This window comes from Monodon monoceros, unplaced genomic scaffold, assembly GCF_005190385.1.
Source record: "Monodon monoceros isolate NGI ecotype Baffin Bay Population unplaced genomic scaffold, NGI_Narwhal_1 Super_Scaffold_7, whole genome shotgun sequence".
NCBI classification, from domain to species: domain Eukaryota; kingdom Metazoa; phylum Chordata; class Mammalia; order Artiodactyla; family Monodontidae; genus Monodon; species Monodon monoceros.
Genome location: NW_021703784.1, coordinates 8508077 through 8520865, shown reverse-complemented (window position 1 = coordinate 8520865; position 12789 = coordinate 8508077). Strand labels below are relative to the sequence as shown.

The 12789-nt window shown below is 37.4% G+C and overlaps 1 protein-coding gene across 9 annotated transcripts in view; it reads left to right on the top strand.

Annotated features, from left to right (window-relative positions):
- Positions 1 to 12789, top strand: part of CCDC15 (coiled-coil domain containing 15) — a 63690-nt gene that overhangs the window by 49234 nt on the left and 1667 nt on the right. For 5 of the 9 annotated variants that reach the window (XM_029209132.1, XM_029209135.1, XM_029209133.1 and 2 more), the window contains 3 exons: positions 9151 to 9318; positions 9640 to 9788; positions 11009 to 11898. In XM_029209132.1, coding sequence (XP_029064965.1) covers positions 9151 to 9318; positions 9640 to 9788; positions 11009 to 11130 — 439 coding nt within the window. In that variant the 3' untranslated portion in view covers positions 11131 to 11898. Of the gene's footprint in view, positions 1 to 9150; positions 9319 to 9639; positions 9789 to 11008; positions 11899 to 12789 lie in introns of those variants that run through there. The other 4 variants (XM_029209131.1, XM_029209130.1, XM_029209136.1 and 1 more) reach the window with 4 other exon arrangements.

Here is a 12789-nt window from a genome sequence, read left to right as displayed (position 1 = left end):
ACTAAATACGTTGTACTTTTGGCATCATATTTAAGATATCATTGCCTAACCCAAGGTCACAAAAATTTTCTTTTTTGTTTTCTTCTAGAAAGATTATCATTGTAGGTTTTACATTTAGGTCTGCAATCCAGTTTGAGTTAATTTTCACATATAGTTTGAAGTTTATTTTTTGTATGTGGATATCCATTTGCTGAAAAGTTATTCTTTCTCCACTGCATTGCTTTTGTGCATTTGTTAAAAGTCAGTTGTCCAGCAAACAGTAAAAGAGAAGATTGATGTTGGACTTCATCAAAATTGAAAACCATCAAGAAAGTGAAAAAACAACTACAGAATGGGAGAAATTATTTGCAAATTATATATCTGATGAGAGACTTGTAGTCAGAATATATAAAAGAACTCTTACAACTCAATAATAAAAAGATAACCCAATTAAAAGGTAGACAAAAGATTTAACTAGACATTTCTCCTAGGAAAATATATAAATGGCTAATAAGCACTTGAAAAGATATGCAACATCATTCGTTATTGGGAAGTGCAAATCAAAACCAAAATGAGATACCACTTCACACACATGGGAATTGCTCTAATAAAAAAGACAAATTATAACAAGTGCTGATGAGGATGTCTAAAAAGTAGAAGTCCCATACACTGTTGGGGAATGTAAAATGGTACAATCACTTTGGAAAACAGTTTAGCAATTTCTCAAAAGGTTAAACATAGAGTTACCATATGACTCAGAAATTCCATTCTTGGGTGTATACCCAAGAGAACTCAAAATGTACGTCCACACACAAACTTACACAAATGTTCATAGCAGCATTATTCAAAATAGCCAGGAAGTGGAAGCATCCCAAATGTCCATAAACTGATGAATAGATAAATAAAATATATAGATATAGATAATATTTACACAGTAGAATATCAGCAACCAAAAGGAATGAAGTTCCAGTACATGCTACAACATGGACTTACGCCAAGTGAGAGAAGCCAGTCATGAAGGGCTGCATATTGTATGATCCCATTTATATGAAATGTCAAGAACAGGCAAATCTATAGAGACAGAAAAATTTGTATTTGCCTAGGGCTAGGTGGGAGTGGGTGGAAGGTGACTGTTAATGAGTACAAGGTTTCTTTTGGGGATGATGAAAATGTTCTCAAATTACATTATGGTCATGTGAACTTTATGGTATGCAAATAATATCTCAGTAAAGATGTTAAAAAAAATGAGCTGTCCTTATATGTGTGGGTTTATTTCTGGACTTTCTCTTCTGTTTTACTGATCTATTTGTCTATCTTTATGCTAATACCATGCTGTTCTGATTGGTATAGTTTTATAATAATGCTTGAAATCAGGTAGTGTCAGCCCTCCAGTTTATTTTTCCCCAGAGTCACCATGGCTATTTTAGGCCATTTGCATTTCCATATGAATTTTAAAATGTGTGTCAATTTCTACCAAAGAACCTTCCTGGATTTTGAGTGGGATTGTGTTGAATCTGTAGATAATTTGGGGAGAATTGACATGTTAATGATATTGAGTCTTCCAACCCAGGAACATTTATTTAGCTCTCCTTTAATTTTTCTCAGTTATAGTTTTCAGTGTATAGGTCTTTCACATTTTTTGTCAGGTCTATCCTGAAGTATTTCATATTTTTGAAGCTATTGTAAATGGTATTTTATTTATTTATTTATTTTTAATTTTGTGGTACGCGGGCCTCGCACTGTCGTGGCCTCTCCCGTTGCGGAGCACAGGCTCCGGACGCGCAGGCTCAGCAGCCATGGCTCACGGGCCCAGCCGCTCCGCGGCATGTGGGATCCTACCGGACCGGGGCACGAACCCGTGTGCCCTGCATCGGCAGGCGGACTCAACCACTGCGCCACCAGGGAAGCCCTGTAAATGGTATTTTAAAAAACTGTCAATTGCTGATTTTGTTGTTGTCATTGTTAGTATATGGAAATATACAGTTGATTTTTGGATATGGATCTTTGTACTCACTTATTAATTCATTGGATGTTTTTACATGGTAATCATGTCATCTTTAAACAAAAACTGTTTTGCTTCTTCCTTTAAATCTGGATGTCTTTTATTTCTCTGTCTTGCCTGATTTCACTGGCTAGAACCTCCAGAATGTTGAATAGAAGTGATGAGAGTGGACAATCCTGATTTTAGAGAGAAAGCATTTAGTCTTTCACCATCAAGTATGATGTTAGCTATAGTTTTTTCTTAGGTTCCCTTCTCTTCCTAGTTGGTTGAGAATCTTTATCTGGAATGGACGTTGGATTTTGTCAATTTTTTTTTCCTCTCTAGCGAGATGATCATAGGTTTTCTTTTCTAGTTTGCTAATATGGTGAATAACATTGTTTGATTTTCGAATGTTAAATCAGTCCTGCATTCCTGGAGTTACACCCCACTTGGTAATAATGTATTATCCTTTTAATGTATTGTTTGAGGGACTTCCCTCATGGTGCAGTGGTTAAGAATCCGCCTGCCAAGGCAGGGGACATGGGTTCCATCCCTGGACTGGGAAGATCCCACATGCCACGGAACAACTAAGCCCGTGCGGCACAACTACTGAGCCTGTGCTCTAGAACCCGCGAACCACAAATACTGAGCCCACGCACCACGACTACTGAAGCCCGCCTAGAGCCCGTGCTCCTAGATCCCGTGCTCTGCAACAAGAGAAGCCACCACAATGAGAAGCCCGAGCACTGCAACGAAGTGTAGCCTCCGCTTGTGGCGACTAGAGAAAGCCCGTGCGCAGCAACAAAGACCCAATGCAGCCAAAAATAAATAAATAAATAAAATTATAATGTATTGTTTGGTAAAATTTGCTAAAAATTTTGTTTAGAATTTACATATATGTTCTAGGAGATATTGGCTTTTACTTTTCTTGTAATATCTTTGACAGGTTTTGTTTTCAGAGAAATGCTAGCCTCATAGAATGAACTGGGAAGTATTTGGGAGGAAAAGTTTATGTAGAATTGGCATTATTTCTTCCCTAACTGTTTGGTAGAATTTGCCAGTGACTCTCCCTGTTTCTGGACTTTTCACTGTGGAAATGTTCTTAACAACAGTTTCAACATTGATGATAGAAATAGGGCTATTCAGGTTATTTATTTTTTTCTTGATGAGGCTTTAGTAGTTTGTGTGTTTCAACAAATTTGTCATTTCATCTAGGTTGTCTAATTTATTGGCATAAAATTATTCTTAGTATTCTCCTATTATCCTTTTAATATCTGTAGAATCTGTAGTAGTTTCATTTCTCTTATTTTTTCTTTTAAAAATTGTATCTTCTCTCTCTCTCTTTTTTTTCATGATTAGATAAGCTCAAGATTATCAGTTTTATTGATCTTCTCAAAGTCCTAGTGTTTGGTTTCATTAATTTTTTTATTCTGTTTTCTAATCCATTGATTTCTGCTTCAATCTTTATCATTTCTTTTCTTCTGCTTACTTTAGGTTTAATTTCCTCCTCTTTTAAGTTTCTTAAGGTAGAAGATTAGGACATTTACTTGATACCTTCCTTCTTTTCTCATATAGGCATTTAGTGCTATAAAAAATATCATACTAAATACTCTTTAGCCACATTCAATACATTCATTTTCATTTGGTTCAAAATACCTTCTAATTTCCCCTTTTTTCTTCTTTGGTCATAGGTTATTTAGCAGTGTGTTATTTAATTTCCAAGTATTTGGAGATCTTTCAAGGATCTTTCTGTTATTGATTTCTAATTTAATTCTATTGTACTATGTATGTCTTGAAATCTTTTGAATTTACTGACACTTGTTTTATGGCCCAGAATATGATTTATCTTTGTAAATGTTCTAAGTTCAATAAGCTTATAATAGAAGAATGTGTATTCTCTTGTTCTATAAATGTGTATTCTGCTATTCTATAAATGTTGTGGAGTGTTCTGTAAATGTCCATTAGGTCAAGTTGGTTGATGATGTTGATCAAGTCCATATCTTTCCCATTTTTATGCCTAGTTATTCTATCAATAATTGAGAGAGGGTATTAAAAATCTCTGCCTGTAACTATGGATTTATTGTATCTCCTTGAAGTTCCATCAGTCTTTGTTTCATGTATTTTGAAGTTCTTTTATTAGATACATAACTGTTTGGGATTGTTATGTTTTCTTAATTAATTGACTCCATAATTATGAAGTGATCTTTATCTTTGATATTTTGTTTGCTCTGAAATCTACATTGTCTGATACTAATATACCTACTCCAACCTTCTTTTAACTAGTGCTAGCATATCTTTTGTATTTCTTGTATTTTTAATCTATTTGTTTCTTTGTATTTAAAATGTGTTTCTTGTCAGCAGCATGTAGTTGGGTTGTGACATTTTGTCAAATCTGACAATCTCTTCCTTTTAATTGGGGTGTTTAGATCATTTACTTTTAATGTGATTTTTGGTAGGGTTTGATATAAGTATATTATCTTGCTATTTGTCCCATCTGTTCTTTGTCCTCTTTTTCTCTTTTTATGCCTTCTTTTGAATTACTTTTATATTTTTATATCTATTACATCTCCTTTGATGGCATGTTAGCTATGACATTTTTGTTATTTTATTGGTTGTTCTAGGATTTATATCATACATCTCTAACTTTTCACAGTCTACCTTCAAATGATATTATACTACTTCACATATAGTATAAAAATCTTAATATAAGAATCTTAAAGTAATATTCTTCCATTTCTCTCATCCCAACCTTTATGCTATTGTCATACATCTTACTTTTTTTGTGTGTGTGTGTGTGTGGTATGCAGGCCTCTCACTGTTGTGGCCTCTCCTGTTGTGGAGCACAGGCTCCAGACGCGCAGGCTCAGCGGCCATGGCTCACGGGCCCAGCCGCTCCGCGGCATGTGGGATCTTCCCGAATCGGGGCACGAACCCGTGTCACCTGCATTGGCAGGTGGACTCTCAACCACTGCGCCACCAGGGAAGCCCCATCTTACTTTTATATATAAAATACATTGTTATTTTTGTTAAAGCAGTCTATTATTATTTAAAGAGATTTAACTAATAAGAAAAACCTTATATATATTACCTAAAGTATCACTTTGCTCAGGTCTGAAAGACAGCCTTTAACATTTCTTTTAGCTGTGGATACACAGGCATATCTCATTGTATTGCACTATGTCTTACTACACATTGCAGATATTGCAGTTTTTACCAATTGAAGGTATGTGGCAACCCTGTGTTGAGCAGGTCTACTGGTGCCATTTTTCCGATGGCATTAGTTTTTAATTAAGGCACGTACATTGTGTTATTGCACACTTAAAAGACTACAGTGTAGTGTAAACAGAACTTTTATATGCACTGGGAAACCAAAAGATTCATGTGACTTGCTTTATTGCAATATTCCCTTTATTACAGTGGTCTGGAACCAAACCCGCAGTACCTCTGGGTTATGCCTGTACTAGGGATGAATTCTATCAGGTTTTGTATGTCTAAAAACAACTTTGTTTCATTTTTCCCCCTCCATTTGTTCATTTATATATTTATGTGACATGCCTTTTTTTTTTGGTGGTATAAAACACATAATGTAAAATTTACCATTGTAACCATTTTCAAGTGTACAGTTCAGTAGTGTTAATAAATAAACATATTCACATTGCTGTGAATGTGGTATGAGGTGATAGATACCTCATTGAGATTTTGGTTTGCATTTTCCTAAAGATTAGTGATATTGAACATCTTTTCAAGTTTGTTGGTCATTTATAGATCATCTTTGGAGAAATGTCTATTCAAGTCCTTTACCCATTTTTAATTAGATTAACTGCTTTTTTGTGTTCCTCTTAATTTTTTGGATTTTTCCCCTGTGGTTTATTTTGGATAATTTCTATCATTATGCTTTCAGATTTCGTTCTGCAGCATTTAGTCTCCTGGTAATCCCATCCAGTGTATATTTTTAAATAATTTATTTTAATAGAGCAGTTTAGATTCACAGCAAATTAGAGAGGAAGGTAGAGCAATTTCCCATATGTACTCCCTGTCCCCTGACGTTCAGAGCCTCCCCCATTATCAACACCCCCCCCCCCCCGCCGCCCCACCGATGTGGTACATTTGTTAACAAGTGATAAGCCTACATTGACACATCATTATCACCCAAAGTTTATAGTTTACATTAGGGATCACTCTTGGTGTTGTACATTTATGGGTTTGGGCAAATGTGTAATGACATGTATCCATCATTATAGTATCACACAGAATAGTTTTACTACTCTAGAAGTCCTTTATGCTCTGCCTTTTCACCCTTTTTCCTTCCCTCCCTCCAACCCCAGCTTCTGGCAACCACTGATCTTTCACTTTCTCCATTGTTTTACTATTTCCAGAATGTCATATGGTTGGAATCATACAGTATGTAGCCTTTTGAGATTGGCTTCTTTCACTTAGTAATATGCATTTATGTGCAATGTCTCTTCATGGCTTGATAGCTCATTTCTTTTCAGTACTGAATAATATTTCATTGTCTGGATGTACAACAGTTTATATATCCATTCACTTACTGAAGGACATCTTGGTTTCTTCCAAGATTTGGCAATTATAAGTAAAGCTACTTTAGGGCTTCCCTGGTGGCGCAGTGGTTAAGAATCTTCCTGCCAATGCAAGGGACACAGGTTCGAGCCCTGGCCGGGGAATATCCCACATGCCGCGGAGCCACTAAGCCTGTGCGCCACAACTACTGAGACTGAGCTCTAGAGCCCTCAAGCCACAACTACTGAGCCCACGTGCCACAACTACTGAAGCCTGCGCACCTAGAGCCCGTGCTCTGCAACAGGAGAAGCCACGGCAATGAGAAGCCCGCACACCGCAACGAAGAGTAGCTCCTGCTCACTGCAAGTAGAGACAGCCCGCACACAGCAACAAAGACCCAACACAGGGCTTCTCTGGTGGCGCAGTGGTTGAGAGTCCGCCTGCTGATGCAGGGGACACGGGCTCGTGCCCCGGTCCGGGAAGATCCCACATGCCGCGGAGCGGCTGGGCCCGTGAGCCATGGCCGCTGAGCCTGCGCGTCTGGAGCCTGTGCTCCGCAATGGGAGAGGCCACAACAGTGAGAGGCCCGTGTACCGCAAAAAAAAAAAAAAAAAAGACCCAACACAGCCATAAATAAATAAATAAATAAATAACCATGTGCAGGTTTTGTGTGGGTGTAAGTTTTCAACTCCTTTGAGTAAATGCCAAGGAGTATGATTGCTGGATTATATGGTATTGGATTTTGTCAAATGCTTTTTCTGTATCTATTTATAGGATCTTGTGATTTTTCTTATTTAGCTTATTGACGTGATCTATTACATTAATTGATTTTTTTCATGTTGAACCAGGCTTGCTTTCTTGGCATAAATTCCACTTGGCTGTGGAATGTAATATATGTACATCATTGGATTTGACTTACTAATATTTTTGAGGAATTCTGCCTCTTGTTCATGAGAGATATTTGTTGTAGTTTTCTTGTAATATCTTTGTCAGGTTTTGGCGTTAGAGTAATGCTGACCTCATAGAATGAGTTAAGAAATATTCTTTCTGTTTCTGCCCACTGAAAGAGATTGAAGAGATTTGGTATAATTTCTTCCTTAATTGTTTGGTGAACCCATCTGGGCCTAGTGCTTTCTGTTTGGGAAGGTTACCTATTATTAATTCCATTTCTTTAATATATAAGCTTATTCTCCAATGTATTTTTCATCTCAGAAATTGTAGTTTTCATCTCAAGAAGTTGATTTCAGCCTTTTTTACGTCTAAACTTTTTGAACATATAGGATATAGTTGTACTATCTGTTTTAGTGTCCTTCTGTGCTAATTCTAATAACTGTCCATTCTAGGTTGATTTTGATTCATTGATTATTCTCTTCATTATGAGTTGTATTTTCCTGCCTCTTTGCATCTTATCTTTTTTTTTTTGCGGTACGTGACCCTCTCACTGTTGTGGTCTCTCCCATTGCGGAGCCCAGGCTCTGGACGCGCGGGCTTAGCGGCCATGGCTCACGGGCCCAGCCGCTCTGCGGCATGTGGGATCTTCCCGGACCGGGGCACGAACCCGTGTCCCCTGCATCGGCGGGCGGACTCTCAACCACTGCGCCACCAGGGAAGCCCTGCATCTTATCTTTGATTAGATGTCCAACATTGTGAATTTACCTTGTTGGTTACTGGATATCTTTGTATTCTCATAAATTTTCCTGAGCTTTGTTTTGGGATGCAGTTAAGTTACTTTGGGGCTTTGCTTTTACAATGTTGGGTGTGTCTGGAGCAGTGCTCAGTCTAGGACTAATCATTATTTCCCACTACTGAGGTAAAATCTTTCTGAGAACTTTACCCAATGTCCTGTGCATTGTGAGTTTTTCAAGTCTTGACTGGTGGGAACAGGCTCTCTATTCTGTGCTCTGTGTGAGCACAGGACACTGTTCCCTGTTATTCTTTCAGATGGTCCTGTCCCTGGCCCCAAATCATTTCCTCGCATACATGCACAGTGCTCTGCTGTGTATTAGAAGGAGACCCTCTGCAGATCTCTAGGGTTCTCTCTCTGAGCAGCTCTCTCTCCCTGGTTTTCTGTCTTAGGAACTCTAGTTGCTTTTGTGTCCCTGGACTCAGGGAGTCTACCAGGCTCCACCTCAACTCCCTGTGCTGCTGCCTCGAAACTTTCAAGGCAGTAAGCTTGGGCACCTGTAGGGCTCACTTCATTTGTTTTCCATCTGTCAAGGCTCACTGTCTTTTGTTGTCTAATATCTAGTGTCTTAAAAACCATTGTTGTTTTGTATTTGGTCTGGTTGATTTCTGGGTTGATTTGTTTATTTATCTATTTGGTTGTTCAAGGTGGGAAGGCAAGCCCAGTCCCTACTACTCTATTTTAGCCAAAAGCAGAAGTCCTGTCTACTTGTAGTTTTAACCTGAGAAAGTTCTTGTATTAGAATTCTTAAAGGAAAACTCTTTTAGTAGTAACCATTGGTCATTTCCATCCAGGAGGCTATGTGTATATGTGAACTACGGGATAAACTCAAATCAACCAGCAGGAGTTTTTGAGGCTTTTCTAGGGGTGTTAAACTGCTTTCCTGACTCCCCTGTTTCTGGGAATTTCTTGAGTTATTTGGATCTAGAAGCTAATTCTAAATAATGATTTTATGAAATTCCTAACCACGTTATGATTTTATCCTCAGAATTAAGAAAAAGAAAGAGCAGCAACGTTATGCTGAAGAGCAGAGGATATTAAGAATGAACTTTCATGAAGAGCCATATTCAGGTGAGAAGATGAGTGAGATACTAGCCCAGCTACAACTTGAGGAAGGAGCCAGAGAAAAACAGCAGAAAGAAAAGGAACACCAAAGGTACTTTGAAAAGTTCTGTGTGAAATTTTGGCTCTAGAGGAAACTTGTTAGGAAGTCAGTGTTCTCATTTTCCTTACAAAAGAGTTGACTGTGTCTTCTCATACTTTGGGGAGTACAGAACTTCATCACATTTCTTGATTGCCTAATACCTCTCTGGCATCGCACTACGTCTTTCCTAGTGCTGCTTCCCAGGACCAAGAGCAAGAGTTGAGGCACAGAGATATGAAATAGTTTAACAGTTAAAGCTGGTAGTAAAATAAGGACTCATACTCATTCTCTTCCTAGTGGTTCACTTTGCCTGGTCATACTGTATTTTTATAGATATGTAGAAGCTTTAAGAGCCCAGATCCAGGAGAAAATGCAGCTGTATAATATTACTTTACCTCCACTATGCTGCTGTGGTCCTGATTTTTGGGATGCTCATCCTGATACCTGTGCCAACAATTGTATTTTCTATAAAAACCACAAAGGTAAGTCTCTTAAAGGAATGGTTGGGGCCTGGTGGCAGTTAAGAAAACAACAACAGTAAAAGTAGTGATTGTAGTAATTTAGCATTTATTGACTAAGGGCTTACTATATATCAGAGACTATTCTACCCCCTTTGCAAAACAACTCTGAGGCAATAAAAATAATTATAGTGAGTTATATTTCTCTTTGAGATCTGTTATCTTCTTGTCTCCATTTATGCTGGGGAAATATTTCTAGCTCACTCCACAGTAGTGAGACTAGGGTTTCAGGTCCTCCTGTAAATGAAGAATATTAGAGCTTGCCTCTTACAGCCATCTAAGTTAGGCCTTATCTAACATAGACTTATTATTTATCTTCACATATATATATATTATTATAATGTGTAGATATCCACATTAGACTTTCAGTTCTGCTAAGGATCACTGAGGGAAATGAGGACCAATATAAACTCTACCTTTATCAGGGATCCCAGCTAGAGAAGATGAGTCATTCCTGCTGTGACTAGTATTTCTGTTTCCTGTCCATTCTTAAATATATTGATTTACATACTGTAGAGATTATATAGGCTTCATACACACACTGAAAGTACTGCAAGTATTTGTATTCCTGTTGCCCTGTGATAAGAGTTCCTTATCAGTCCTGTGAGTTATATTTTAAAAACACAAATCTGATCATGCCATTCCCCTATCATCAAACCCGTAGGACTTACCATTACAGTACAAAATACATGTCATATTTGGCATATTTTCTCTCTGGCTCCAGGCAACACTCCAGCCTTATCGAACTTGCTACTGCCAGGACATGCCACATTTTTTTATACCTTCGCACCCCACACACTCATTTCTTTGCCTAGAATGCCTTCTTTCCTTTATTTTTATTAATCTTTCAAGACCATCTTAAATGTTACCACTTCTGGAAATCTTTTCCATCTTCTCCTAGTTTTTCTTTCATTCCAAACTTCATTCTGTGATGACATTTTGTATATGCCTCTGGTCTGGAAATATTACACTGCAATTTAATTTTTGTGTCCATCCTCTCCCTTACCTTTTCTGTAATCACAGAGTACTTGGCATGTGGTAAGTACTCAATAAATATTTATTCAGTGAATGGGTTAAAGTTAATTCCTATGAGACTGGGCAGAGAAACAGTACTAATAGAAAAAGATTGGGAGAATTGTTTAGAATCTGACTTCATTCACCACTGTTCAAATCTTTATTTGCAGCATATACCCGGGCACTACATTCAGTCATCAATTCCTGTGATATCCCTGAAGGGAACTCAACTCTTCGAGTCGCCATTCATAATTTTGCTTCTGCACACAGACGGACTTTGAAAAATCTGTAATAAGAATCTGAAATCAACTGTTAGTATTTCAACCTTCACTTAAAGTCAACCCTGAGAGATTATTTACGAAAAGCTGTTAAAGTTTATAAGATGTGTAATCTGAAAAGAAAGACTGTCCCACATAATAACAGCTATCACTATAATTAGATCATGACCATTGTTTCACTCTGTGCTTGGCACCAAGATTGAAAGTTGGCTTCCAAACTTGTCTCTTTGCTGTAAACCACATGGACCACGTTGCTTTAAAAATGATCAGTCACACTGGTAAGGTTTCTCTCACTTTGCTCCGCTCTGATCAGAAGAGATTATTAGAAATCTTTGAGATTATCTCATTTATTGTCCTTCTATATCTGTACTTTGAGTCTTGACAAAATTGAAAATGTCTGGATGAAGCAAAAGAGAAGATGATGAAATGAGTTTCTGAGCCTCAGTGGCCATCTGTTTTGCTGTTAACTTTTCTAGTTGTGTATAACAATTAGAGATGAGAACAATCTGAATTTGATGTATGTTTTCTTTTCTCAAAAATTTTTCTCTCCTGTTTTTTAATTTATTCCCTCTTTCCCCATTCGGTGACAATGGACATAGGACTTCTTAATTTTATAATTTTTATTGCAAAAAAGAGAAAGGCAAATAAACTCTGTCTTTGGGGCATCTTTTATGTGAAATAACTGTGAGTGACATTTCAAAAAGTGAATCTGAAGTCAAAGTGAATAAAGTTCTACCTTATTTCCCTATCTTTAAAAAAATCTGGTGAATGCCATACCTACAGAGCAGATGAAATAAAAATTGCTATAGTTAGTATGAATTTGTTATTTCTTCACAGTGTTTCTTGACACAAAATATGAAAAGGTTTAATATTGTGAATTAAAAATAGGCACTGACATTTTCTTTTTCCTATGTCTTCTAATGGTCAGTGTTAAAAAAGCACTTAGGCTATGTCTCAAAAAACACCTAAATCTCTAGCCAGGTCATTGCAAATAAGAGTCAGAATTACCCATGTGACAAGATTGACTGGTTATTTAACCAGATTAATTATTCAGTTCAGTCAAAATCCTTATGTAACTATATCCTTGATTTAGCCTTTCTGAGTTGTATTTTTTAACAGCTTCACTGAGATATAATTCACAGACCATTTGATTCACCCACTTGAAATGTACAATTCAGTGGTTTTTAGTATATTCTAGGGTTGTACAACCGTCACCACTAACAAATTTTAGAACACTTTTGTCACTCTAAAGAGATGCCCCTGTGATCCAGCAAACCAAAATAATTGAAAGCAGGACCTTCAACAGATATCTGCACACCCATGTTCATAATGGCATTATTCACAATAGCCAAGAGGTGGAAGCAACCTGAGTTTCCAACAGCAGATGAATGAATAACCAAAATGTGGTATATATGTACAGTGGAATACTATTCAGCCCTAAAAAGGAAAGAAATCCTGTCACGTACTATAGCATGGATTAGCCTTAAGGCATGATGGTAAGTGAAGTAAGCCAGAAACAAAAAAACAAATACTGTGTGATTCCACTCATATGAGGAACCTAGAGTAGTCAAATTCATGGAGACAAAGTGGAGTGATGGTTACCAGGGTCTGGGAGGAGGGGGAAATGGGAAGTTGATTAATGAATAGAGTTTCAGTTTTGCAAGATGAAAAAG